General features: G+C 40.0%; 1 protein-coding gene across 1 annotated transcript; it reads right to left on the bottom strand.

Moving 5' to 3' along the window:
* Window positions 1-364: 364 nt before the first annotated feature.
* On the bottom strand, window positions 365-21,234 carry copa (COPI coat complex subunit alpha). The gene is made up of 30 exons (XM_036138585.1): window positions 21,022-21,234; window positions 20,629-20,742; window positions 20,451-20,524; window positions 20,218-20,298; window positions 18,571-18,647; window positions 17,991-18,100; window positions 16,372-16,481; window positions 14,204-14,303; window positions 13,071-13,289; window positions 12,781-12,931; window positions 12,611-12,677; window positions 12,445-12,520; window positions 12,212-12,294; window positions 11,250-11,475; window positions 11,004-11,142; window positions 10,237-10,399; window positions 9,547-9,693; window positions 9,238-9,427; window positions 9,053-9,148; window positions 7,431-7,519; window positions 7,148-7,271; window positions 4,518-4,607; window positions 4,293-4,396; window positions 4,045-4,191; window positions 3,810-3,950; window positions 3,535-3,717; window positions 2,657-2,767; window positions 2,380-2,541; window positions 2,084-2,278; window positions 365-743 (listed from the first exon to the last, which is right to left on the bottom strand). Exons 1-30 carry the CDS (start codon window positions 21,059-21,061, stop codon window positions 684-686), a joined length of 3,669 nt encoding a protein of 1,222 aa, XP_035994478.1. The 5' UTR covers window positions 21,062-21,234; the 3' UTR covers window positions 365-683.
* Between the last annotated feature and the right edge of the window lie 524 nt (window positions 21,235-21,758).

Below are 21,758 nucleotides of genomic sequence, written 5' to 3'. Positions count from 1 at the left end.
GCAGCGAAACACAACAGGAAGTGAAGATCTGAGAAACATCCAGCTTCCGGTTCCGCTTTTCCTAAAGAAACACGAGCTCCTTCTGAAGTAGTCAAACGTGTATTTTTCTTTTTCTCCCCCAATAGTCGCTCATTTTGCCTCTGAAAGCTAAAACTAAAATTAATATAAATTTAAAATATTTCAACATGGACCCGTGTTTTCCGGTTTTCCCTGTTCACTTGGCATCCTTAGCCCTGTGGTGCATATATCCAGCCTCAAACATGAAAAACCCACTCTCTTCTGGGTTCATTGACCAAGGTGTGACCGAAACCACTTCCACACCACATCTAACGAAACGCAACAGGAACACGCACACACAACGCAGTTCTGTTCAGAAACAGGCATTTTTTTTATTATAGTTTCAGATGCAAGAGACAGTGCCACACACTTTGAAATTTTCACTTTGAGCCAAGACAAAGCAAACAGTCATTTTTCTATACGCTTGAAGAAAAGACAAAAGTGTTGACAAAGAAGCCCTGACCAGAAAAAGCAAGTTTATATTTATTTGAAAGTCATGGAATAAAGACACAAGAGTGTTATGACTCAAGTGGTTAGCATCATTGTGAGCAGATATTAGTTCAGCCTCCAAATTTTTTACACCGCTAATATGGATGTTGGATGTCGATGCTGAGCTTCTTCTCGTCTCAACGGAACTGGAGTGGGCTCACACGCAGGCCGATCACATCCTTGCCGATCTCCGTCACCTGAAAGGAAGATTTAACATAAACATAAGAAAAACAAGCAAGGATGGCTAACCCCTTGAACAGGTTTGTTATTTCCCACATTTTGTGATAAAAAAAAAATCTCACAATTAAGGAGCCATTTGGAAACTTGTCAGAACTTCAGTTGTTTAATAATTATTTCTATATTTTATTTAATAACATCACAACTAAACCACTGATACACCTAAGAAAAAAACAGGATACAAAAACAATAAAAATTTTCAATCTAAACTTTAAGCTCCTTTCCTAAGTATACTTATTATATGGCTCTACCTAAACGTACATCATATAAAACCTCTATACAAGTATAGTTTAATAATGGGTTTGTAACTGAGTAATAGGGACATTACTCAGTTTTTGCAATTGCTAAATTAAATTTTAAATAAATTTTAACTTTGAAAAAAAACAAACGAGCAGAATTCCTTTGTTTCAAGGCAGAATATTCTCTATAGTTGTTAAATACAACATATTTACAATATCAATCTTGACCTTTCTGCTGATGAAAAGGACAATTTAGTTACCTGACATGTCATAATTTTCACAGGGTTTACAGTAATCCGAGGGACATTAACCCAAACTCTGAGCTTTTAAAGTGCTTTATGAGTCTTAATATCATTCACTTCACAGTGGAGTGTTTTAAGTCTCGTCTTAAGACCCACTTTTATTCTTTGGCTTTTAACACCGTGTAGTTGTGTAGTCCTCTGTGTCTTTTTTAGTTTATTTTTTTTGCTATGTACAACACATTGGAAACGTTTTCTGTTGTTAAATGTGCTATAAAAATAAAGTGGACTGGACTGATTGGCTCATTAGAACGTTGCTTTAAAGCATAATTTCCAATGAAGTGAAATTACAGGTGGACTAAAATATTTTGAAAATGCATCCAACATATCTATTGGAAATATTTATAAAGACCTTTTTTTTGGAATAAACAAGACTAGATTTACATTTATTAAAAACACATTATATTGCAAATAGTGTCATTTGATGTGATATGATTTGTTTAAACTTGTGTATTTTTAAAAAGGCAGTGAATAGTTGTAAAAAGTGAAATGGAACAAAATATCATGTAACATCCAACATGACACATTGCCATGTTATTCAATGACAATTGTCCTTTAAAAATGCTTAATATGAGTTATTTTTATTCAATTGCACTTTTCCTCTTTGGCAAACAGTTTGTGTGTGAACTAATGTGCTTTCCTAGGGCTACTTTAGTAACAAATGTTAAATTTCCCTTATTTATAAATCAACTTCTTATCCCCTTTAGGAGACGCAGTAAAATATGGACGCCACTGCCCTGGATGACGGGTGTCCACGCCTACCTGTGTGACCCTGCAGATCTGGCCTTTGTAAGGGGGGCAGTAGCAGGCTCCAGAGAGTGGGCACTTCTCAACGGGACGTCCTCGGTAGAGGGGAACAAAGGAGGCAGCGCACAGATCAAATGGATTGTGGGGGTCGTAGTTCAGCTGGTGAGTGTCGGTCAGGGTCTTCTCACAAGCTGCCAGGATTTTACGAGTCTAAATCACAGGGGGAGGGGGAGACCACAGTAAGTAAGTGCTGGTCATTTATTTATGACAACACGACGCTTCTAAATTTGGAGAAAAGAAACCGTGACGACCTGCTGTGCGACGTCCGGCTTCGGGCCGAGCTCCAGCAGGCGGCGTGCAAATCCTGCGGCTGTTTTGAAGTTGCGAAGTTTGAAGAAGAGGTTCAGGGCTGTGCGCAGCACCAGTACCATGTGGACTGGCTGCAGGTTGCAGTGGGTGAAATAAGCGGCCATCTGCAGGGGAAAAAAAAACATGCAGCAACGGTTAAACAAAACAGAACAATCGGGCTTGAATGTTTAGAAAGAAAGTCAGAGTAAAGCAGTGAGGTACGATCATCATTGTTTTTACCTCACAAATCCTCTTCTGTTGATCCAATGTTTCTTTAGGCAACTTCTTCCTCTCAATCTCCATAGTCAGACCCACAATGTACTCTCTGCATATTGTGAGGAGCTGCTGAGCCTAGAACACACAGGAATTATACTTTTTTAAAAATGCATATCAGCTAAAAACCCTACAATGGTGGCTTGTAAACATCCAATGCCATCCATACACGTTGATATATTAAAGAATTATTTATGTTCTTTGACAATGTATTTTGGGAAAAACTGGCTAGTTTTAAACTAAGAACCACATGTATTATTTTGTTATAACTTGTTTTAACTTGTGGTGGGAACCTATGACAATGTGTTGTGGGAAAGACTGATTCTGTACTCCTTATTTTGCTTATATTTGCACTATTATCTGGGTTTGCAATATTATTTTGCTTCACACACTGCTGAGATGCTGGGAACAGTTTTTGTTTTGGAAATGGGACGAACAGCTCAGATGGGAGGGAGAAGTGGCCACTCTCGCTCCCATCTGATACTTTGTTTATTGGTATAAAAAGGAGTGGACCGCCCTCAGTCGTTGAAGTCAGCCGTGGGTTGTATGGACGCCCGGCCGCGTGGATTGTGCTCTAAACGGACTGACCGACTTCCCAGTCCTAACCATGGTAAGAGATGGAACAACACGCCTGTTTGAAAGCTTGTCGGCTTTAAGTGCTTGCTACTTTGCGTGTGCGAAGCGCTTGTTGTTTTGTGTTGCTGTGTCCTGTGGGGAATAATAAATGTGTGCCTTATATTCTAACAGAAACAGTGTTTGAGTCCTTATTTGTGTTTGCCGATCTCTTCCGATCCTGAAATAAACATTTCATAAAACACACGTATGTACTGATTAGACTTGCTCACCTCTGCTATTTCCTGCTTGTTATCAACCACCAGCAGAGGAACAGAAAGCAAGATGGCTCTGAAGCGCTCCACAGCTTCCTCGAACCGTCCAGACGTGGTCAGCTGGTAGCACTGCTGAAGGCGGGAAATCAGGTCGGAGAGGCGGAGCCCCACAGCGGGAAGCCCCTGCTTCGCCCCACAATCCTACAAAAAATAAATAAAAAAATGACCCATGGGTCGGGATGAACTTGAAGCTACAGTGAAACGCTGAACTGTACGACATCCAACAGCTATACCTTCCAGTTCCTCTGAGGATGCCCACGCAGACAAGGCAGAGAAGGCAGCCCCAGGTAATAGGTCCGACCCCTGGACAGTGTCTGCATGAACAGGGACTTGTACGGGGCAAAGTTCACAACTCCAACCTGGTCGTGGAGCAGCTGTGGAAAGAAAAGTAACAGTTTAGCGTGCATTGGTGTGACAGGACGGTACCCGTTAGGATTGGTGGACTATCAACTCTAGCTTTAAGCGTACTCTCATAGCAGTTTCAAAGGATCCAGCCAGGATGTGGTCCACTGGCAGCTGGGAGTTGTTGCACCACATTTGGGTTGGACTCATCCCCTTGGTTGGCGGCACGAAAAAGCCGTCTTCTGTTGATCCACCGGCTCCGACAGCTACATCCTGTTGTTTGGGAGGAAAAGTCAAGAAAATTCAATGTTATTGTCACTAAATTAGATCAAAACAAAAGGAGCTTCCAGGGAAAACTTCACATCTCCTCTCACCAGCTCTGGAGGAAGTTCCACTTCTTCATCAATATCCCAGCCTCCTCCTTCCTCTTTCCCTAATCCCTCGTCGCCTAATCCGTCCTGGGCATCAATGAAGCCGTCTGGGAGAAATTAAGAAAAATAAAAAAACAACAACAATGTTTTGTGAACATAGAAAAAAAAATTAGTTAAGGCAATCAACACACAGAAACTTTGGAAAAAGGTGAAGTGTTTCTGAATTACCTTCATCCATAGCCAGCTCAGCATCATCACCCCAACCCTCGCCTCCAGCGGCCTCCATATCCATATCTGCAGCCATTTGAACGGCTTTACCTGCAACAAACAATAGAGAAATTGAAGAGTTCACTGCTTTAACTTTATGTTCTCTCTCTTTTCTCTTCATAGTAGGTACACCTGGTCTGGCGTTCTGTTAACTGTGACATCATCCAGAGAAGACGGCTCACCCGCTATTACCATCTAATGTAGAACAGATTACTAGATCAATGTGTGCTTCTGTGCTTTTTTGTTTCTCTTGTTGTGTCTCTGTTCTGTCTTCTGTAACCCCAGTCGGTCGAGGCAGATGACCGTTCATACTGAGCCCGGTTCTGCCGGAGGTTTTTTTTCCCGTTAATGGGTGGTTTTTCTTCCCACTGTCGCTTCATGCTTGCTCAGTATGAGGGATTGCAGCAAAGCCATGTACAATGCAGATGACTCTTCCTGTGGCTCTACGGTTCCCCAGGAGTGAATGCTGCTTGTCGGGACTTTGATGCAATCAACTGGTTTCCTTATATAGGACATTTTTGACCAATCTGTATAATCTGACCCAATCTGTATAATATGATTGAACTTGACTTTGTAAAGTGCCTTGAGATGACATGTTTCATGATTTGGCGCTATATAAATAAAATTGAATTGAATTGAATTGAATTGAACATTTCTGACCTTTAGTCTTAAAACAAGAACAAAAAAAAACCATTACTATAGGATATAGTGCGAGTTTACAGGTTTTAGAGACTTTAGCTACAGAAACATAATTATAAAACTATTCCTATTCTCAATACATTGCTGTGTTTCCGTCCAAGTTTTATGTGATTTTTGAGCAAACTTTTAAAATATCGCATAAAAGAAAATAAGAATCAGACGTGTTTCCAGCTACTGGACTGCAGCAAAATAACCAGGCAAAGCAAAGCGTAACGTAGTCATACGTTGACGATACGCTTTGATAAACAGGAAGTAGAGGTTGCAAACTAGCACAGATCAGTAATGGAGCGAGGTCTTAAAGACTGTGTTGCCATTTCTTTTTTTCACCAATGAGATTAAGGAATGAACGAGTCTGCTTGTCGGTTCACATGTACCGTATTTTTCGGACTATAAGTCACACTATTTGCCATAGTTTGGCCAAACCTGTGAACTATAGTGAGGTGCGACTTGTATATCAAATTTAAATGGTAAATCATACTGACCACGATGAACCAAGTAGTAAACATTACCGTCTAATAGCCATAGGAGGGCGCTCTAGGCCTGTGAAAACTATATGCTGCTCTTGCACCACTTAAAAATCAAAACATTAACTTATAAACAACAAAGACTGAACACATGTATATGTGTTGTTTTGCTGTTTCATGCAGAGGTGCAGTTAAAAGGGCCCAGACCACAACAGAACCCTGTTATTGGGCTCTCTATGAAGCTAATAACTGCTAACGCTAGCTTACAGCGCTGTTGTGAGGGAGGTTTACAACTTCGCTGATACACGCCAGCTTTATGTTGCTCTGAAACATCTGTGTTGTGCTGTTAGCTGTGCACATAGCATCGTTACGCCCACAGTCTAATCTCAGTGTAATTAGACCGAAATGCTCTGATGAGAAATTCTCCGGGTTGGAATTGGTGGCTTGTTGTGCTAATTTACCCCATGCATTCTCTCAGGTATGTTCCATATTATTCAGCCGATTGTGGATGCATGAATAAGTTGCCTTACCAGATTAAATATCTGTTTTTAGTCTTGGATTGTGTGAAATAAATTTCTACATAAATGTGACTTATAGTCCGAAAAACATGGTACCTATTGTTGCTTCCAGCCATGTTTTCCAGCATTATGGGAACTAGGGCTGGACGATATATAAAAAGAAAAAAACATCGATAACAGAAATCATATTGATTGAAATCGATAATTATAAACAAATTCAAAACCTATATTTTAAGTGCAGCCCAGGCCATTTTATGTTTTTGCTTATTTGCCTATTTTTAGATACAAAACACTAACACTGAATTTAAACTCAGCCCTTAATTCAACCAACTTTTTACCCAAACTGCAAGTTTAAAAAAAAAAAAAAAAAAAAAAAAAAAAAAAGACAAAAGAATGCTTGCTAGCTGAACTCTTTGAAGGGGCGGAGCTTGGTGACAGAGCATTCCTGGGTCTGTGTTGTGATTGGTTGGGAGGATGTCATGATGTATAATTAACCTACATGATAGGCTAGAATGTAAAAGGAAGGAAAACAGTTATTCTACTGAACCTTTTGTTGACCCCTTTTTTTCTATCATCGATATACATCCACCGATCGATATATATTGTTATTGAATTATCATCCAGCCCCAATGGGAACATTGAGGAAGACGGCGGAAGCAGAAAAAGCTGATCAGTCATGTGAGGGAAATGTTCGCTACATCAGAACTTATTCGACTTATTCCATCTCCTCATTGGCTCTTTTTTGAAAAACCTCAAAATTACCTCAAGAGACCGTAAAAACTGTTTTTCTGCAAGATTTAATGAGATGATTCAAATTTTGCCGTTTCCATCAAACTTTTCTAATGCGATGCTTCAAAATGCACATTAAAAAGACGATGTAAAACACGTCTCATGACGTCGGATGACTTACCCTTTGATGCAATGGCTCCCTCGAAGAAGCCCTTTGATACGGTCAGCAGAGGCCAGTTGGTGTCCAGAGGGTTGATGGGTGGAGGAGGCTGCAGCAGCTGTGCATTGGGGTCGACTTCTGGCACCTGAACGGCAAAAGACCAACCATCCGATTTCTTGCTAATCCATGAATTTGCTCATTTGTAATAAGGAATATAATGAAATGATGTGAGACCAATTGTATAACGCCCGACGTATAGTAAACTGGTCCATTCCTATCCACATTTTAAGGTTTGCCAACTCACCGTCTCCTTCTCTGGATCAAAGGTCTCCTTTAGTGCTTCGGCCTCTTCATCCAGCCCATGTGTGGCTGCAGTGAGGTAAGCCAAAGACTCTGCAAACAGCAATTTAAAGAGAGACAAAAAAAACATTAAAGATTAAACTAATTTGTTGTCGCTTAGAAATCAAAATAAAGAAACCCGGCTTAGTTTAGCATCATGGTTCTCAAACTGAACCGTCTTTCATGGTATTCAGACTAAATTTGGTAATAATTAGCAAGGCAAATATGAATCAATTAACTACCAATGGCCTTTAAATATAAGTAGCTTAAGCTTTATACGTAAACTATAAATAAAAATGTGCCTACCTCCACCTCAACTGTGTGCAAAGTTCAAAACCCAGTGTGATTTGATAAAATATTTTCTTAATTACCAAGAGAATAAACACCTTTATTTGTCCCACAATGAGGAAATTTAAGGAAATTGTACCTATTAAAAATTAAAGCTACTAAGGATTTACAACTCCACATTTTGAAAGCAACACAGCAACATGTTTAACAAGTTTCAGAGAGCCGTGTGTGACAGATAAGAGTTGCAAATAAAGTTTTATATGCAAAATAAAACCAAAATGTTTCGACCAACCAAAATGTACCCATGGATATGAGGGATTATTTATTAAAAGTATATAATGCAAACTATATTTCAATGATTTCTATGTATAAAGTTGTATTTATTGAGGTGCTGCTTGTTACACAAAGTTAGAAAAAACCTATGAAAAATGTAATTACATTCTTATATTAAACTGTATCCACTTGCAAATTAATGTGTTAAAGATATAATTGTAGTAATTAGATAAAACTTTATAGAAAAACTGATTTTAAGTACAAACCTGCCTCATACTTAGTTTTTTTTTTTTTTATACAAAAATCAAAAAGGTGGCCATGTGGTTAACCTGATTTTAAGACATTGGCTACTGAAACTGGGACAAAGCATAGCGCAGCTGCAATTAAACCCTGCACGTCAATTAAAGTAATTAAATTTATCATAATCAGCCATAAGTATGAGGTGGAGCCAGTGCGTCTCTGCTTCTGGAGGCAGGTGGTCCCAAGGGTAAGTGGAAAACTACGGCTAATTTATTAGAAGTAACGCAAGGAATCTGATAAGGTTTTACTTTGTTTAGAAAAATTTACATTTTAACGGAGTAACATTGGGTTAACCTAATGGTTATTATATTTAATTTACACATTTTATTTGCATTTGTTACTAAATCGCATGGGATGAGAGGAACATTGCAAAAAGGGAACTAAAAGCAAGTAAAATTTTATTGAAATTTGTGTATTTGTCCTTGATTTTAAGTTGGCGAGTATCAATGATATGACAATGGAATAAGATTTTTGCACTTAAAATAGGAAATATTCATCATCATCTTACTTCAAGTGCAGTTTATCTAATTATCTTATTTCAAGGACAAATACATTCATTTCAAGAACATTTTACTTATTTTTGTTCCCTTTTTGCAGTGAACAGGACGTGAATCTGTGAGGAAATATTTGGGTCCCAGGGCAAAAAGCTGACTTTATGTTTATAATTTGGCTTCAAAGTCACAGGTTTTGTTTGCAGCAGAGGAAATGACTAGGAAATGAACCCACTCTGTCCACAGCTCTTCAGGATGCGGACCCTCTCGCTGACGTCCCCCAGGTACAAAGCAGCCTGGTAATGGCCACTCATGTCCTTTCTGATCTCAGCTACACAGAAACGAGCAAAAAGCGTTAGAAATTCGTCACATTTCGGCTAATAAACAGATAAACTGAGCAGTAAACCTGTCATTACTCACCGATCTTCATCATCTTGCGCAGCTTGGCCAAGTTACCGGTGATGAGGTAGAGGAAGGTGAGCTTGTCGAAGTTCTTGGTCCTCTGGTAGCACATTTCCACCACCTGGTGGTGACCCTGCAGCAGCGCCGCCTCCCCCAGACGCTCCCAGCAGCTGCGCTCATCCAGGGCCTTTGCTGCCTCCAGCGCCACCTGAAGTCACGGAGAGAGAGGATTTTATTATTTTTTTCTTTTTAACAGCTTCATTTACAGAGAGCAGTTCTGCTTGGTCTTCTCCAGAAGCTCCTAGTAAAGACAAACCGTCTGTTCACCTCGATGTTTCCACATTCCAGAGCCAGGCTGAAGCGCGTCTTCTCATCTTTCACAAAGTGCAGCGCCACCTCAGGGTAGCCCTTTTTCTGCAGGTAGGCAATGATCGACTGCCCCACCAACTTGGCGTTACGCACCATGTGGAGCACCTTTAAGAGACAGCAGTAAAGGGATAAAAATCAGTGAGAGAATCTAGACCAGGGGTGTCAAACATACGGCCCGCGGGCCGATTCCGGCCCATCAGGGCAATTTATCTGGCCCTCAAGAGCCAAAAAAGGAATATCATGTCATAAAGTAGAGGCATAAATCATCTAAAGATATGTTTTCCCACAACACATGAAAACAACCCAGAAATGTCAAAATGGATAAAAAGTGATGCAGAATAATGAATTTAAAGTGTAACTCACCCCAATATCAAGTTTATTTTTGCAGATAAACTGTATAAACTGGGACTAAGGGTGCAACTTTTATGTTACTGTGATTTTTTTTATATTTCTATGTGAACTGAAATTAAATTCTGAAATCAAAAAGTATCATCTATACACGTGCACCCGGCCCTTTTAATGACGTCATGATGCCAAAGTGGCCCAATATAGAAATGAGTTTGACACCCATGATCTAGACGCTAAAATGAGTCAACGGCGATAAAAACCAGACATTTAGTGCGATTAAAACAGCGGTTTAAAACAAACCTCGTCATATTTACGATTGACCAGAGCCAGCTTGAAGCGGTACTCGGTTGGGTCGATGGTGAGGACCCGAGGCCTGCACTCCCTGTCCAGGCAGTAAACACTGTTGCCTCTGACTCGGGTCACGTAGATGGGCAGGTCCAGGGTCCGGATGATGCCGTGATCTCTACAGGAGCATTAATTAGGGGGAAATATTACATTTCCAGGTTAAAATGTCACACTCTTTCAGATATTGTCTCATATTTATTTACAAATATGAGTTTATTATGATTTCATGGCAGACATTTCTACAACAGCCAGGCTTTAAATAAGGAACCTGAAAGATAGCACAGACAGATGGATACGGACAGGAAAAGGACACAAAGTCCAGAAATACAAAGATTTGCTACACTTATCAAACTCTAGAACAAAAAAAACAAAAAAGGTAATTCTTCCAAACTGTGCCTGATGTAAAAACTTTTTTTTAACAATAAAATAACAGATTTGAATTCTGTTTAAGGTTCAATGTCATGAATTCCAAGATCGTGGTAGAAATTGTTTGCCATTTTAAAAGAAAGACCTAAATTGCCAAGCCAATGGAGTAAAAATATAAAAAATTAATGCAACCAGCATTTTATTTATCAAAAATGTTCCCATTATGAGCAAAAAGAAAATCTGCAAAGTTTAATCCTTAATTACTGGATAAATTGTCCCTTCAGGCTGTGGTAACAGTAGAAGTAACTCAGCCTCCAGAAAATCTGTCTTTTCGAGAATAAAAACAGAAGCCTCACCCTGAAGTGAGGGCGTATTTGATGTGGTTGGAGGTGGTGTAAATGAAGACGCCACTCTCATCCCAGGCTCCACTCTTCACTCTGATGTTCTCATGAATGTTGCAGAGACTCTCCAGCTTACGGTTGCAGATCATGATCGCTAATAGATAAAAGAGAAATGAATGAATGAATAAAAACCTGGTTTGAAGGGGGAAACAAAGCCTCGTAGGACCGAGGGATTTGTGCACACTGAAGATATTGACCCACCGTGTTTGGCCAGCAGAGCCACGTGGCTGGTGTCCGAGCTCCACACCACGTACTTGACCTTGGCGATCTTGACGGTGGCCAGCGAGCGTTTCTGCTGCACGTCGAACAGCGTGACGCCGTCGGCGTCGCGGAGCAGCAGCGAGCCGGTGCCCGCGTAGAAGATTTCCTCGCAGCTCGGCACCTGGACCTTCTTTACTATTTCATTCTTCAGGTTTTTAATCAGAAGCTGCAGTGAAGGAACAAAATGATATAATCAGTTTTAGAAATTAGGAATCAGGAACAAAATATTTACAAAGCTAAGACGTGATTTAGAATATAAAACTTGTTGCACTGCAAAAACTGAACTAAAAATAAGTCAAATCTTCTTGAAATTAGTGTATTTGTCCTTGATTTGAGCAGGTAAATAAGATGATTTGCCAATGAAATTAGATTTTTACACTTAAAATAGGAATAACTCGTCTCCATCGTCTTATTTAGAGTGCAGTATATCTAATTATCTTATTTTATGGATCAAAATACTCATTTCATTGGCAGATCATCTTATGTGTTGAAATCAAGGACACATGCCCTAATTTCAACAAAGTTTTACTTACTTTTAGTTCCGTTTTTGCAGTATGGTTTTTCTTTTTTAGAAAATTTTTTCATAGACTATAGAAGTAGTTTCTCAGTGGAAAGATGTAACAGATGTTTGATTTTTAGAAGGATGTAAGAAATTAACATTAACCAGGAAAAATTAGTCATAAATGAGGTAAATAGGTCCCACTGGAAATCTAATTAATGACAGCTCAAGATCAGGTCTCACAAAAACTATTTTTATACAACTTGTGCATCTATGGAAGATTAGAAAGAACACGACTTAACTTCTATTTGTTGAGAAATCTATAAAATTTGGCAAATGTTTTTCTGTGGCCTTTCAGACCCACTATTCAAAAAAATAATAATAATAATTAAAATGCACTTACAGAGTGCATCCGATCCAGGACGGCAAACCGGTTTCTTGCCACCCACACTGCAGTCAGGCCAGATGACCTTTTCCCCTCTGGTGCTGTAAAAAAAAAAAAAAACAGCAGTTTTACAAAATCTTTACAGGAATGACAAAGTTGGGTGAAGCAAACAAGAATCCAATGATTAAAGCTAGAGCTGGGCTACACAGTTTTCGCCACACGGCGGCGCTATAATCGAAGGTTTTCTTTACCATCGGGGTTCTGAGAGTCGCTTTCTTTGGGAATGGAGTAGAGGTCGTATGTGCTGTTCTCCAGGTTAGTGGCTCTCTAAACAAAAAAATTAAAACACAAATTATTAGCAAAAAATGATGGAAACCCTGGTAGTAACTGGGAAGGTGTTTTTAGTGAAGTACGTACTGTACAGAGCAGGACGGCGTTCTCAGCAGGATTGTAAGACATGCTGAACACTGGGAACTTCGAACCACTGGGAAAAGCAAAAAAAAATAAAAAATTTGATTTTTTTTTTATATCTGCCTGAATCCTCTCAGAAAGCTGCAACTGGAAGTCCAAAAACTAAAGCGACCTACCTGCGGAGCTGCATGACGGCGGTGTCCTTGCTGCTGTTGAAGTCCAGCTGGCGGAGGAAGCGGTCCTTGACGTAGTACAGCATGTTGCCGTGCACAGCGTAGGCGGGACGCTCCCGCTCCAGCTTGAAGACGATCATACCGCTGTCATGACCTAGAAGAGACGGGTCAGACGTTTGATCGGCGCAAAACAATCCGTTAAAGAATGAAGCTAAACAATTCCTAACAAAAAAAAAACAACACCTTTTTAGATTTTAAATTAGCTCCAGAGGCGAGGTGCCGTCACTACCTACCAGCTGCGAACAGGTTGAGGTTCGGGTGGGCCCCCAACACCCAGAAGCGGTCATGATCGCGGCGAAAGGTTTGGACTCCGGTCCTCTTGGACATGTCCCACACCCGGATACTCTTGTCCTCGGAGTTGGACAGGATAAGCTCCTGCCGCGGATGGAAGACGGCACAGGAGACATTGTTGTAGTGGCCGCGGCACGTATCGAGCTCCCAGGCCTTGGACTCTGGCCGCACGAAGAAAAGGAGGGAAGGATATTTTTGTTTTAGAATGCAGAAAACGGGTTTTAGCCTGTATAAATTATTCATGAAACAACCTACAAATTGTCACACTTTGATTGGATGAAAGTTTGTTTGCGACAGTCCAGCTACCATAAATAAACATTATTTTTTACTCATCCTGAAACCATTTCTTGGGTTTAATTGACTCATCGTCTAAGCAAAAAACAGAACTAAAGGACCAAGTGTTGACAAACTAGACAAATATCAAACTATTTGGTTACACTTTATTTGAAGGGGTGCCCATAAGACTGACATTACACTGTCATAAACATGACATAACACCTGTTATGAACATAAATGACTCTTTATGAATGTTTAGGACTGTTGTCATTTATTGTCATTTGGCAAATTATGACACTATTAAAGCAAAGTTGACATTGTTTTAAATGTCTTTGTTATGACAACTTGACATTAACAGAGACAAGGTTAAATTTAGGGCTTGACTTGGGATTTGGTTAAGTTAAGGGCTTGACATAACAAAGACATTTAAAACAATGTCAACTTTGCTTTAATAGTGTCATAATTTACCAAATGACAATTAATGACAACAGTCCTAAACATTCATAAAGAGTAATTTATGTTCATAACAGGTGTTATGTCATGTTTATGACAGTGTAATGTCATTCTTATGTACACCCCTTCAAAAAAAGTGTTACCAATTATTTTGTATTCTCTATAAATGACCACTAAGTGGCAGCAAAACAGCATCTACGTCTGATTGCAGAGGTCTGAATTTGTGCTTAACTTGATTAAATATCTACCAGAGATGAAACCATATGCATTTCAGACTAGGAAGTAACTGTGCAGCAGTGGATTTTCTGCAGGCATAAACTCGCGTAACCCAGGCTGAGTGGCTCACCGTTCATTCTCCAGATCTTGACCTGCCTGTCGTCAGCTCCAGACACGATGAGAGGCATGCTGGGGTGGAACGCAGCCCAGTTGACCCCACGGTCGTGTCCCTAAACAGAGACACAAATCAGATTATCCTAAAACTTGGTACACACAACTTTGGAAGTGAAAAGCCTGATGGTATTCCGCGCTGCTGCCCTTGTTAGGTCCGACACTTTTTCTAAATCAGATGTACAGATTCCTAGGCGTTACGGTTTCGATGCTAATCTTCACCTCTGGGTCACTGCTGTGGTCACAAGGGGCTTTTTCTCTGCTTTTCAGGGCATCTGGTAGGGCTGGCTCATATTGCTAAAGAATAAAATCTCTGATTTGATTATACCAAAATCCAATTTATAGAGTATTTCCCTCTTTTTCTAGCCTGGGTGCCATTCCGAACTTAGTCCCGCCCACAACGTTTTTGGTCGAGAAGTTCGGTCTGGCATTGCTCAATAGTAGCGCGACTATGCTCGCCCAATATCTGGCGGGCCAATCAAATTGTCGGGGCGGGCTTTATACGATGATGGACAGATGATCAACAGTAACGTAATCAACTATGTCACCAAAGCGCGCTTGGGTTGAATTCGTTTACAACAACGATGGAGTTGAGGTGTGTAGATTCTGCTATTAGGTCTGTTCTAGAAGATATCGACAGGTTCGTGTGTTGAAGGACTCCTTGGATCCTTACATTCTTTTTGCAACACCGGCAAAAATCAGTAACGCTCATCTTCTTATGCTAGGCTAACCATTGAGTTCCGTTGACAACAACTATGCGTCGCTTAACATACGTCACACACTCCGTTGCTCTTATTGGTTGTAGGTCTATCTAATTGAGTGCAGAGGATTTTTTTTTCCTGGTTCGTTCAAAACACGCCCCATAATCACAGCTCTATGGAGCAGTATCAGACTCAAATTCTGACTAGAATTGAGTATGACCATGTCAGGCTACTCTTTTTCATTTAACAAAAAGAAATTAAAGTATTTTAAAAACTCGCTTTTATTTCAAGCATTTTATCTTGGAGTTGACCTGAATTAAAAGTGCAGCTAAATACAAGCTGAGAGGCATGCTTGTAAAACAAGATGGCCGCCCTGCCGTCATAAACAATGAAAATATAACTAAATTTTTGCTGCTAGTGGTTTTACACAATGAGCTAAGAACTGGTATTACTTCACTGGTGTAATTTCAAACTAACATAAAAAAATAAGTAAATTAAAGTGTCTCATCTAACTGTAAAAGTTTCCTCTACAATATTTTGACATTTTCCTAAACATATATTCAGCATTGCAGGCTGTTCTCTTCATGGAAGCTCTATGAGTGCATCGGCAAAATAAAACCTTGATTTAAAAAAAATTTAATCTTAATAATGAAGATTAAATCGATTATGCGCCCAGTCCTAGCATCTGGACCCACACGGATCAGTTTGTGAGCTATGATGCCCTTATTTTGTTTGAAAAAGTCATTCTAACATGGGACGCAATACTTTGAACTCCAGATCTGGTTTAAAAATCTGATCTAGTGTAAAGATGTAAAAAAAACCCTGCAAAATGTCCATTTTGTATCAGTAATAAATTGTGTGTCATATGTGGGTTCTACGCAAGCAACACAAACACAAAAGAAAGTAACACCGAAGCTGAGATGTGGCAAATCAAAAATGAAGAAACTCATTTAAATACAATGTTAGTCAAAAGTCTCTTATTTATCAAAAAATAAATAAAAATATGTTTTAGTTAGTAAAGAAAAGGAAAATAGTTTCCAAACAAGCATTTCTCTAAACATTTTCCCCATAATTATGACTACTTGCAAAACACTAAAATCCTAAACTTTCCGCCACTACAAGGAGTCTCTTCTCACTGCAGACGTCTTAATTTTAAAACTTCAATCACAACACGTTCCTCCAGATCCAAACAGCAAAACCTTTTGACCAAACCGTCTGGATGTTTTGATTGAATTTGGCTTTGCAAAGAGCCTTGAGATGACACGTGTTGTGAACTAACGCTATATGAATTGATTTAAACTACCAAACGATTAAAAAACACAAAAACTTATTTCTTGTTTTGTAATGAAAGAATCACAACCAGAACCTTCCAACGACTGGAACGTCTTACTCATTAAAGAAGAGAAAAACAAAGATTGCTGCTCACCTCCAGGACGTGCTTCACGACGGCGTCGGAGGCACCGAACAGGTCGACCCCCGTGATGCCGCGCACGTCCGTCTCCACGGCGCCCGGAGACAGGTTCTTCTTCCTCAAACCTGGAACCATCATTCAGAGCAATGCGTGCAAGGAGGGAAACGCCATTTTCACGTTAGACACAGCACAACCCCGGCACAGGGGAGGAAAAAAACAAACAAAATGGAAATTATAGATTGGACCAAAAAAAATAAATAGATGCAATGACAGACGACAAGATCATAAGAAGCTAACTGTTGGACCACTGAACACACACACAGGGATGAAACGCACCAACACAACCTCTGATTTCTCATAAGCCACCAACTTGAAACAACCACCAGCAGCTCTATTGATTGGGTTACAGAGTCACTCACTACACAGAAAAGGTCGTTTTTGATTAGACTGGACCGCGCGGCAAACGTCGCCGATCCGTCAGGACTCAAAAGAGCTCGGCTAACGAAGTTTGTATTAATGATTTCAGCCCGTTAAGATAACGTGGTGAACAGATGGCTCAGCAGCATTGAAAGAGGAAGGAGATGGCACTAGGAACCCGTGTGCAGGTGCGGATGTTTCCTGGAAGAGCATGGGACGAGGATGGCAGAGTGTGGACTAGGCTGATTGGGGTTGGGTGGGTGGGTGGGTTTATGGGTGGGTGGGCGTGCTCCGATAGGGCAATGAATGCCAGAAACGTGAGGATGGTAGCTGGTCTGGTAGAAAGACACATGCATGTTTCAGTCAGGATTCTTCAGTCACATGCAGTGTTATAAGACATGGAGAAGTCAGAGTTATGGATTAGTAGTAATGCTAATATCGTGAAATTACACCTTTAGATGAGTGGGGGTAAACCATGCAAGTCTCTTGCATATAACGGGAATATTTATATATTATTTTTTTTTTTTTTTAAATGGAGAAAAATTCGACAAACTTGCAGAGTTGAAAATTAACCGGAAGAATTTCAAACAGCTGCCTCGACTGTGAGTGAGATGAGTTTACGGGCAAAGTGAACGTTCCTTGAAGCAAAAATCTGGAAGCACATCCAGCTGCAGGAATATCATGCATATTATAATTCAACGACACACACATGGATGCCACAAACAAACATTAAAGTACACCAGAGCCTAGATCCACATCTTTACAATTCAAGCGATGAAAGATGATGAGAGCCAAGAGGTTGTTCGGTTAGTGTAAACACAGGAAAAAAGCAAATCAACAAAAAGGTCTAAGAAGCATGCAAAGGCACAGAAACACCTCTCCAACTATTTGACAACTGCCAAAATTATTTTAGCTTCACTAAATCTCCATCTCAGAAGTGGAGTTTGTTTGGTAGCAAATATATTCTTTAAAATTAAATATTTGTATTATCATAATTAGACCATATGTTTTTACTCTGTGCAGAGAGGAGAAGTGTTTCTGCAGGAAGCCCACAGATTTGTTCTCTACGTGTTGGAGAGAAAGAAAACAGTCAGGACTTGACATGAATCCTGCTCCTGCCTTCTTTCTCGTCCTTTGAACCACTCAGTCTCCAACCCCTCCTCCTCCTCCTCCCCCAGACCGCAGCCCACTCTGGTCCATTCCTCCCAGGCCCTCACCGGAGATATCCCACACTCGCACTGTCTGGTCCAGACTGGCAGACACCACCAGGTCCTCAGATGGGTGGAACTGGGCGCACATCACGTAGTGATTATGTCCCGTCAGGACGCTGCAGGCGAGACAGAGAGAGAGCAAACAAAACCAACCGTTAATGTTTCTTTCACCTGTCAAATTAATCTTTTTTGAGTAATTAAGCAGAAGGGTGGTGCTGAAAAACTAGTCTATCCATTTGTTACTTCAAGGCTGGACTATTGTAATTCTTTACTATCAGGAAGTCCACAAAATAAAGTTCAAAGTCTTCAGCTGATCCAAAATGCTGCAGCAAGAGTTCTGATGAAAATCAACAAGAGGGATCATATTGACCCAATCTGTATAATCAGACTGAATTTGACTTTGGAAAGTGCCTTGAGATGACATGTTTCATGAATTGGTGCTAAATAAATAAAATTAAATTGAACTTTCAACAGTTTTCTGCAGCAATGTGGCGACTGATAAAGCTATGAGAACAATAGGCCTGTGCCTGGAAAACTAAACGTTTCTTACAAATAATCTAAAGTCTTATTTGTATAATTTCCTTACCACACACAGGTCCTCGACTGCCAGTTCCAGATGCGGATGGTCTGATCATCTGAGGCGCTCAGAATCCAGGGATATTCCTATAAGAGTATGAAACCTCAGCATCACAATCCCAGGTGTTCTGTTGGGTTTTCTCAAACTGTCCAACTCTGAGCCCTAAGGTAGCCGACAAACATCTTCACTTCTCAACAGCCACGTCTCACTCTTGTGTTTGTCTCGTCAGCTCATCATTTTTGGATCACATTAACGACTAAATTGTTTTCATGTCGTGTCGAGGTCTGAACTCTGAGTATTTTAGAAACATTCTTATATTCTACTTGAATAAGAATGTCTTATTAGTACAATGAGCATCTAATGCCGTATCTTTAAACAAAGAGAAGAACCCTGCGTCAATTTGGCCCATTACCAATTATTCTAGCCCCATTTTGCTCACATACCACAAATCCTCCTCTCCTCCATCTGTTTAAATAATAGATTATATTCCCATGTGCTTAATCACCGTTTGTCAGCTTTTCTGGGAAGTAATGTCATTGATTGAATATGGAGATAGATAAAGGGAAAAATCTAATCTCATGTTTTTGTTCTCAGATATTTGCAGTTGCGTCCTTTTTGTTGTTATTCTGATTCTGACTTTACTGATGAAATACAATCTAAGGAATACGTGACCACCAAACCAAAATTAATCTTGGGGGCCTCATTCAAGTGGATGATATTTACAAAGCAACATAAACTTACATAATTGTTTATCCAAAGGGAGACAACATCCCCCAGACAAATACCGACACATAACTCAGTCCATGAGGCAGAGACCCTGTCTACTTTTAAGACCAGGCTTAAAACTTTCCTTCTTGACAGCTTCTAGTTAGATGTTACCCTGAGCTATCTCTATAGTTATGCTGCTGGAGGAAATCAGGGTCTATTTTTCTCACTCTGCTGAGTTCTCCTACTGTTCTCCAATTTGCATTGTTTGTTGTTATTTCAACTTTTAGTTCCCTGTCATTTTTCTCTTCATAGAAGGTACACCTGGTATGGCGTTAGCTGTGACACCATAAAGGGAAGACAGATCACCCGCTATTACCATCTAATGTAGAACAGATTACTGGATCAATGTGTGCTTCTCTGCTTTTTTTGTCTCTGCTCTGTCTTCTCTAAGCCCCAGTGGGTCGAGGCAGATGAGCGTTCACACTGAGCCTGGTTCTGGTTCTGCTGGAGGTTCTCCTCCCTGTTAAAGGGGAGTTTTCCTCTCCACTGTCGCTTCATGCTTGCTAAGTATGAGGGATTGCTGCAAAGCCATCAACAATGCAGATGACTGTCCACTGTGGCTCTACGCTCTTTCAGGAGGAGTTAATGCTGCTTGGAGAGACTTGATGCAACCTGCTGGGTTTCCTTAGAAGAAACTTTCTGACCAACCTTAATGATTTGATTGAATTTGACTTTGGAAAGTGCCTTGAGATGACATGTGTTGTGAATTGACGCCATACAAATAAAACTGAATTGAAAAATTTAACATAACTAATGCCGATGAAGTAGGGATAACCTTTGTACTAAAAAAAAAAAACAGCCAAATGGACAGGACCAAAACTGCGAAACAATGACGGAAAAGGTTGACATTAAGGTCAAGCATGTGTTAAAGGTTGTGGAACAACTCACATGATGAAAGAACGTGGTTCTGATGTAGTCCAGGTGGCCCAGAAGGGTAAAGAGACAACGCCTCAACTTGTAGTTCCACACCTGATTGAACCGATATATTCAGTGTTAAAATCAAATAAAACAGCACAATAAAAAGACACAAACATTATGTAAGTCGTGTATATTGCACATATGCCATGCTGATCGTGTTCTAGGTTAATATATCATATATATGTGTATTGATGTCTGTGCACCTTAATCTTGTAGTCGTCTCCTCCAGACACGAAAAGAGGCTGCTGCTTGTGGAAATCAATTCCTCTGACAGGACCTGCAGCGAACACGACATCAACTTAGTCTAATTTTTATCTGGAAACCAATACAAAAGCTCAACATTAGGGCGTTTAACGCCGGCCAGCTGCGCCACTGTTTTACCGTCGTGCTCGTCAAATTTGTCGATCAGTGTGCACATCCGATAGTCCCACAGCTGGATGACACCGTTGTGCAGACTGGCTAGAACCCATGGCCTTTTGGGGTGGAAACTCAGACCTGAAACAGAACACATAAGATAGAGTATAACCCTGATTTCCATCAAAAATCTGGACGGTTAAGCTAACGCTAGCTACGCACAGACGTACAATTTGTACCATCCGAACAAATCAACAGATAACAGTGACAAGCCAATGAAAACACTGTGCAGTGTTTAAAAAATAAAACAGCATATACAACATTTCTTAACCATCGCACATTAAGAAATAAGTAGCCGATGAAAGTAAAGCCCGCTAGCTCGGCTAGCATCGGTGCTACCTGTTATTAGCAAACTCTTACCTTTAACACGGGCTGACTTGGTTTCAAATTTTGTTAACATGGTCGCTGCTGGAATCTCCAAGCCCTATTGTTTTTAATTTTGTTAAACCAAACTCAACCCTAACAGCAAAAACAGCTCAAATCTTGCAGAAAGGTTATTTCAGACGGCCTGGTCGCCTTCGCCCATTTAGCCGACTCGTCGTTTCCTGACACGTAGTCGCTTCTGACTTCCGACGCAAATCTGACGCAGAAATCGCCACGGCAGAGGTACATAGAAATGCTTCACACAGAACTGCACCAACAAGCGACCAACGGACAAAGGGCAGTCAGAACGACTCTAGAAAGGGTTTTCTTTACGGGTTCACAACGACGACAATTTCTTTTTATCTACAACTCTCTTTTACAACTAAAATATCACACCAAGAGAGTTAAAAGACCAAAAAACAAAATAAAAAAACAACAGAATTTTACGTAGACTGTCTTTCTAAATATTTTTGTATTTCTATATCAGTGGTCTATTTTTTACAATTTATTTCTGAATACTAGCTACTACTACAACCAACAATTATAATAATATTACAACCAATAATAATAATAATAATAATAATAATAATAATAATAATAATAATAATACTTGTTCAATCGATTTCTATTTGGAAAACACGTTGATACAAAAGGGAAAGACAACAAAAATAAGAAAGTTAAAAAAAAAAAACAGATTTTGACAAAGACTGTATTTCTAAGTATTATTGTATTTC

The sequence above is a fragment of the Fundulus heteroclitus genome, chromosome 6, assembly GCF_011125445.2.
Source record: "Fundulus heteroclitus isolate FHET01 chromosome 6, MU-UCD_Fhet_4.1, whole genome shotgun sequence".
In the NCBI taxonomy this organism is placed as follows: domain Eukaryota; kingdom Metazoa; phylum Chordata; class Actinopteri; order Cyprinodontiformes; family Fundulidae; genus Fundulus; species Fundulus heteroclitus.
This window is presented reverse-complemented; position numbering and strand designations above follow the sequence as displayed.

Excerpts from the sequence above, each read along its gene's own strand:
- copa (XM_036138585.1), bottom strand. The coding sequence starts at position 21,061 with ATGTTAACAAAATTTGAAACCAAGTCAGCCCGTGTTAAAG. Across the intron at positions 12,521-12,610 it reads ACGCCGTCCTGCTCTGTACA|AGAGCCACTAACCTGGAGAA; the intron begins GTACGTACTTCA and ends TTTTTTGTTTAG. Across the intron at positions 3,951-4,044 it reads CCTTTGAAACTGCTATGAGA|CTGCTCCACGACCAGGTTGG; the intron begins GTACGCTTAAAG and ends TTCTTTCCACAG.